Here is a 7609-nt window from a genome sequence, read left to right on the forward strand (position 1 = left end):
TGAACATTTGGGCAGCATTACGAAAATATTTCCTCATCGTGACGTAGACATGTGGGGGTGTGTTTGAATGAGCTGTTCTGGGGTGGGGGGGGGGAAATCTTAACTATGGATTTTTTTTGTACGTTTTTATTATGCTTTCCACAATGTGGTACGACTCAGCTCAGCATGGCACAGTATGGTAAAGTATGGCTCGGTTTGGCACAGTTTGCGTTTCCACTGCAGTTTAGTACCACTTTAGAGTGGGCGGGATTCACATGTTATATTTGCGCTGCCTCTACAGCCAAAAAACTTTTTCATTTTGCGTCGCCACATCAAGCTCTTGCTAGATCCATCCTCTGCTATCAACGAGAGGAACATCTGTACTTCCACAACAGACAACAAAACATTTTTCGGTTGTAAAAAAAAAAAGGTATGTTCATTCAAAATAGTTGCGTTCGATCGTTGGCTGGCTGTGCTGATTTAAACTCAGCGGTTCTTTTGTGTTTGAGTCACAAGTTCAGTGACGCAGGTAGTGATGATTCTCTCCAGCCAATCAGTGATCAGAACGGTTTTGGTAATGGTATGGTTCACTTGGAGCCTCAACTAGTGATGGGAAGTTCGGGTAATTTTACCGACTCGGACCTTTGACTCTCGTTCAGCAAAATAAACGAATCTTTTTTGGAGTCATTTAGTTAATTTTATCAAGGTATAATTAAAATGTTACGTGTTACTTCCCTAACGTCTACTACTACTTACTTTGGGTTTGAGTTGTTCCTTCATCACGTGACAGCCCCATAAGCTTATAAAAGGCTTTAACCTATTTTCATTTTGTTTCATAATTGTACGTATAGCAACCAAGGAAATACAAATCTAATATTCGTAACACTAATAATTCACAACATAATTGAAATTGAAAAATGAATATTTACATTTATTAACCATAGTTGCATAGGTCTATATTGTAGCTGCAAGGGAGTGAGAATACATTTGAATGGTGGTTAAATATCAACACATTTACAGCATAAAAATAGTTCATTCAAAAAATCAAATAGTGAAAAAGTTAATTATAAGGCGATGTAGTACAATGGACTGTTTCAGTGCAACAGTTCAGAATCACTACAGTAGTCTGAAGCAAAACAAACAACAAAAAAACACCTTATCAGGGAATCCTTTTCACATTTTATGTCATGTCGCTGCCTTATCTAAAATTGTTTTAAATTACTTCACTCAATACACCAAAACAGTAAGGCAAAAACTGGTATTTAACATCTTTGGAAATTTAGTAAAACTAAAAGAAATTAATAATTCTATTGGATATATATCCATACTGTTAGATCATGCCTCCATACCAGATAATCCAGATCCAGCCCCAGATGCCAGATCCCCTGTCCCTGTTGTCTGGGAACAGTAATATCGAATACCAAAGACCTGTTAAAAATAAGTCTATTAACAGTCTTCTGTCAGCCAAGAAGTTGACTGAAGAAAAACCCAGAGAAGAGCCGGAGATGGAGTGATGATAAAAGAAGAAGAGTTTATTGAATAGTCTTAATTGTGTATGTTTCAATGCTTAGACTTCGTCTGAGCAGCACAAATTCAAAACGTATTGTTTTACCAAAACATTCCTCATATCTCTTATTCGTGAAGACAGTCCTTGAAACACAGTCAAGACTAAACAATGGCTAAACAATAAATAATATAAATGACTAATCCATAAATGAATCTATGAAATAGGAATAGAAATGACTAGAATGATTAATGTAAATTATTATATGATTAAATACATTATTATAAATGAAGAATTAATACATTAATATTAAAAAAGTAAAACATAACAAATGTAAAGAAAAAAAAGTTTGAATTTGAGGATTGTCAGATCCTTCTTCCTCTTGTGGATCTGATGTCATAAACCAGAACAGCTGCTGAAGCCACGCCCACCAGAGCAGAGAGGACCAATCGGATCACAGTTTCAGTAAAACCACAACAGTGGACAGAGTCTGAGGAATAAAAACATCAAACTGAGATCAGGGGCCTGTTCTTCGTACGTCGCTAACTCCGTTAGCTGGATTTGATTGTTGACGATTTGGCATGATCTTGGATCGTTTGGTTCTTCGAAGCTCATCCCGGAGCTGCTGTCATAGCAACAGGTCCGTTAGCTTAAACCTGCTCGGGAGCAGGCTTATTTCATGTAAACAGGATTAGATCGCTTCTTTTCAACCAGAACTGATACTCAAAATATGTCTGCTACCACCGCTACTTTATTACAAGAGTATCAATCATTTAAAATAATAATCATTAAAAAAAATATTTAAAAAATAATATAAAAATGCCGTGTAGTCGATAACAGCCTACTATAGACACAGCCAGTTTTACTCACTGAAATATTTGTCATAAAATTATTACTTCATAATTGTATTAGAGTCTTACACACATGCTATACAGATAATAGAGTTGTGCATTATTTTGAGTGATGACTGCTATTATAAGAGTGGCTTGATGGAGCGCAGGAGATGCAGATAACATGATATTGACCCTTAAGAAACTTTCATTAATGCTGTCACGTAACAAATCTGTCCCAATATAAAATTAAATGAATAGATAATTTCTACATTGAAATAAAAATGTAAAGACTGCACAACTATTATAAATTGCGAATCTAAATAATTGGGAATCATGAGAAAAATTCTAATAAAATAAAAACATGTATCTATTATCTGTTTAATGTATCTATTATAACATTTATGTAGTTTTGTTTGCTTGGCTGTTTCCTTATAAAAGTCCAGAAATGTGTCAAGGTTTTCGTCGGGTGTCATTTTAAATTATATGACGTCATTACGTTGCCGTCTTGCCACCAGCCAATCGCTGCACTGCTGATCATGGTTTCGAGTATCAATACATATCCCCTTTTAAGACAACACATGAACGCGCAATTATCTCAGATAACTCAATCCAGCGATACTAATCATACACAACAGGTGTGTTCGAAGAACCCAATTAGCCGGATCAGGATTAGCACGATGATATCATCTTGGATGTGTCATTTGATCTCGGATGTAATAAGCGACGTACGAAGAACGGGCCCCAGCTCAGTCAATAAACTTAAATATCAGCACCAGCATCAAGTAATATCAGTTCTGCTGTACCTGAACATGGTTGACAGAGTTGAGTGATGTCCAGATGTGTGGTCTGGTTTGTGATGGGATTGTTGATCACACAGCTGTAGCTGTTTTTCTCCTGATATTCCACCTCCAGAGGTAGAGAGAGACTGATGCTGAGATCAGACACACTGATGCTGGACAATAAACTGTTTCCTTTGTACCAGGAGAGAGTCACATGACCCACATTCACCACTGAACACACCAGTGAACAATTCTGCTGTGATGAAGATGAAGATGATGAACAGTCTCTGCAGATGACAGGAACAGGCAGACGAGCTGAAAACATGAGAGAAAAAGTCTGGATAAATCTAATCAATAGTGCTATTTTTCATTTGATGTGTTTAAAAATGGTTTTGTGTTCACAGCGAGTGTGTGTGTGAGAGTGTGAAATGTTTTTAAAAATTCAATATGTAAAAAATACAAAATAATATATAAGGGCATACAAATGATCTCTGCTCACCATAGACAGAAACATGATATATTTGTGATGATAGTTTTGCTCCACGCAGCTCTAGTTTATATTCTCCAGTGTGTTGAGTTGTGATGTTTGTGATGGTCAGAGATCCAGTCTGTCTGTCCAGCTTCAGTCTGTCTCTGAATCTACCGTCAGGAACATCAAATGTGGAGAAGACTCCAGCAGCTTTATTGATTTCAGCTATCAGAGAGTTTTCAGCTCCATATTTCCACACTATCTCATCGTCTTCAAGTATTTCAGTAAGATCAGTGTTTAGAGTGACTGAATCTCCCTCCGTCACTGACACTGTGTCACTAAACACACCTGGAGAATAAACAGATTTAACACTGATTAAGATTTCTGTTGTTTCGTTTGTAAAATGTGTATTAAAGAACAGCAGCAGAGACAGACACTCATTTCATTGTTATGGTGTTTTATCAGCTGTGCAGTAAAATACAAGAGTAAAGTTACACAAGTTCAAGCATGAAAGTACAAGTTTATTAATGCTGATCACGTTCAATACATTTCTTCTATGAATGGGATATTTTCATATAAGACAAATCCAGCTCACAGTATCTCACTCATAGTTTTACTGCATTTTGACCAATTAATTAACATCACTTTTACAGTTGTTCATTACTGCTGTATTTTTTTTACTGCAGCAAATACACACACACACACACACACACACACATATATATATACACATTTATACATTTAGATGAGTTGCAACATCATGTTCAACAATCAGTTATATGTAATAATGAACACCCCCACCCACCCATCCACCCTAAAAAAATGTCTGTGCCTCTAATATACTTAATTAATTTTCATTACTTTTCAATTAAATTTAATGTTAAAAATTCTGTATATTTCCCATGATTTCTGATGCATGCAAATGGAAAACACAAATAGAAACCTGAATCTTAACTGGATGAAAATACTTTTGAACAGTATCATTAGTTTATTGCCATGAAGCAGAATGAAGTAATAAAATGTTTAATAACTTACAAATCAGATGACAGAAGAACAAACAGAACAAAACAAATGTGTGAATCATTTTCTTTAAGTGTCTGAAGTAATAATACTGTCCACCAAAAACATTCTGACTGTTAATCTAATGTCTGAATCCTCCCCCGACAGTTAGATCCTCCTTTAGTTCACACACACACACACACACACACACACACGCTAAAGTGTGTAATTATGTAAAATACATCATATATAATGGTTACATTTTTAAAATGACAAACATTTGTCTGGCCACAATGAAGACTTCAACAGTTTGAAGACTGTAACTTAATGGTAGGGGGGGGGGGGAAATGTAGGTGTCCAAATACTAAAGGTGCAGAAGGTGAATCTTTTTTATTGCTAAAAAGAATCAATCCCTGGTAAAAAAAAAAAAAAAAAAGTTTCACTTTCATCAGTTAGTCTTGTTGAATCAGTGAAAGCAGTTAAATCTTCTGTTTATTGAGCTGCAGTGACAGGCATTTTCTGGACTCTTCTGTGGCATGTATTTGGAGTTTCAGCGTGAGATCCCTTCTCTGGCCTTCGGATGGAGATTTACTGCTGATCACAGAACCATGCTTCACTGAAAGATACGCATGACAATCACAGCTTCTGCCCTAACATGATCAGTGTAAGGAGAGATTCAGAGACAGACTGAAGCTGGATCATCAGAACAGATCTCTGACCATCAAAGACATCACAAACACAGACTCTGGAGAATATGAACTAAAGATCAACAGTGGCAGCAGCCGCCATCACCGGAGCAGACAACATTAAGAGTTTTGTTGCTACTGTACAAAACTATAGGGGCCTACTTGAATGGTGAGTATAGTTCATGACACATATTGGACAAAGTGAAAATACCCTTACAGTGGAATATGAATTAAGATGGTATTGTTTCCATCATTTTATTGTATTATTTTGATGACTTGCATCTGAAGCATTCACTGTAAAAAATTATTTAGCAGTTTAGTTGTTTCAATGAATTTTTTTATGTTGACAACTTGCAGTTACTGAATTTGTTCATTCAACTAACAATTTTAAGTTTTCAGTGTCTCAACTAGTTTGAAAGTTGACTGAACTAGGTTATTTGTCCTCATAACTTAAAAAAATGTGTTGACTCAATTCAATAGCAATATCACGTTCACAACATCACTTATGCGAGATCTCGTCATTCTCGTGAAGGCTGTTGAAGAGAGAAGAAGGTCGTCAGCCATTCTAGTCAGTTTCTCCACAAAGTTTGGACATTTTACTAGAATACAACTTTGGTAAGTAAAATATTCGTATTTATTGGCTTAATGTATAAAATTACATTTGTTGTGTCAGAAGAGTAAGTATGGTTTAAAGAGTCGTATATTCTGTGTGTAAATTACTGTATCTAAATGTTCGTTTCGCGGCACTCTGAAGCATCAAAATACAGGCGGTTCCACAGTATTTTCCTTATAAATATTAAAACAGATATTCTCCCATGCGGGACAGCGGAGCTGAACTTATGTGGAGAACGATAAAAATACAGTTTGTATGTATTATTTGAGCCCAGGGCTGCGTTAGAGACCGTTCAAACAGAGCGCGAGAGCTCAACGCGGATCACTGTATGGATTAAGAACGGCGGGAATTAAAAAAAAGGAACTGCTCTAAACCTGACAGCGTAAGACATCCGTCAGAATATACATCGATGAAAAATTAGGGGAAAAAAAGAAGATTCCTACTCGAACTGTGTCTTTTCTGCATGTTATAAGGGAAACAAATGAGCAGCATAGATGAGCACCTCCCTCAGAGTTCTTCTGGAGCGCGTATCTTAACGTTACATTTGATATCGCTGACATAAGCTTAGTTCTGATGATTATTTTTTTACAGTCTACGGTTCAGATGAAGTTCTGTCATGCAAGTGCCTCACTAGAACCTAGAACCCAGTGTAATGCTGCGTGAATATCTGTTTTTATACAGTCTATGGTGAATATACGGTCATAAGTAAATTGCATACGTTCAAATCTATATATTTTAGAATAAAAGTAATAATAGCATATATCTTGTATAAATAGAGATACAATAACGATCGACACAAATGTGTTAAATTTCCTTTTATTGTGTTATAATTCTGTGTTTTGTCATTTAAAAGCATCGTCTGAATGGTATAGTTTGTCTTTGGCATTTAAAACAAACTTGTCAATACATTTGACTTTCTCTGTAAAGATTTATTTATATATGTATGTTTATTATTTGACAGTGTTTGAACATGTTTTTGTATTTTTCATGTTTATGATATTTTGGAATGAAGATTCAGCACAGAATTCAATAATCCTGTGGATGGACCGCAGCGAGTCCTTTTGCAGTTATCCATCAAAATGCTATGCAGACATAATGGAAATGGCATTTACATTGTAGAGCTTGGACAAAGTTGTAAGTAAATTTATTTATTTATAAATGCACATTTATTGGAGTCTATATCCTTTACGATTGTAAGGCCCTGTTTAATGCATCCCTTTAGCCGCGTTTCCACCGCAGGAACTTTACCCAGGAACTAGGGACTTGGTCCGGTACTTGGTGTGTTTCCACCGCAGGAACCAGGAACTAAATAAAAGTTCCGGGTAAAAAAATGCCCCCTAGAAAGTCCCTGCTGGCGAGCAAGGGGCAAGGAACTCGACCGGAAGTTGAAGTCGGGTGGGGGCTGCCATCTTGTAGCAGAACTTCACTTGCGTTAGCATTCCCATTGACTCCCATTCATTTTGGCGTCACTTTGACAGCGAATAACTTTACATCTGAGGCGTTTAAATACTCTGTTTGTCCATTATTTATTTCTAAAGATACACGAAAATGTATAAAGGGCTCCATTACCTTCTATGTTACATTATGGCCCCGTATAAACAGTTTTTGTAAAAAAATAGGCTAACGATTGCGTCATAACCACTCGTCTCTCTGTCGCATTACCGTACAGACAGGAGGAGAAGCTCGCAGGCAATTAACTTAATATGGCGTACTGGCGTTACATTTTAAAATACTATACAAAATAATT

At 36.3% G+C, this 7609-nt stretch overlaps 1 protein-coding gene across 1 annotated transcript; it reads right to left on the reverse strand.

Moving 5' to 3' along the window:
* Positions 1-926: 926 nt before the first annotated feature.
* Positions 927-4744, reverse strand: LOC127988032 (SLAM family member 5-like). The gene is made up of 4 exons (XM_052590527.1): positions 4600-4744; positions 3595-3912; positions 3120-3410; positions 927-1973 (listed from the first exon to the last, which is right to left on the reverse strand). Exons 1-4 carry the CDS (start codon positions 4646-4648, stop codon positions 1849-1851), a joined length of 783 nt encoding a protein of 260 aa, XP_052446487.1. The 5' UTR covers positions 4649-4744; the 3' UTR covers positions 927-1848.
* Positions 4745-7609: the final 2865 nt, after the last annotated feature.

This window comes from Carassius gibelio, chromosome B22 (genome assembly GCF_023724105.1).
Source record: "Carassius gibelio isolate Cgi1373 ecotype wild population from Czech Republic chromosome B22, carGib1.2-hapl.c, whole genome shotgun sequence".
In the NCBI taxonomy this organism is placed as follows: domain Eukaryota; kingdom Metazoa; phylum Chordata; class Actinopteri; order Cypriniformes; family Cyprinidae; genus Carassius; species Carassius gibelio.

Coding starts and splice junctions, on each gene's coding strand:
- LOC127988032 (XM_052590527.1), bottom strand. CDS start 4,648: ATGATTCACACATTTGTTTTGTTCTGTTTGTTCTTCTGTCATCTGATT. Junction 3,411..3,594: donor ATATCATGTTTCTGTCTATG/GTGAGCAGAGAT, acceptor TCATGTTTTCAG/CTCGTCTGCCTGTTCCTGTC. Junction 1,974..3,119: donor ACTCTGTCAACCATGTTCAG/GTACAGCAGAAC, acceptor TTTATTCCTCAG/ACTCTGTCCACTGTTGTGGT.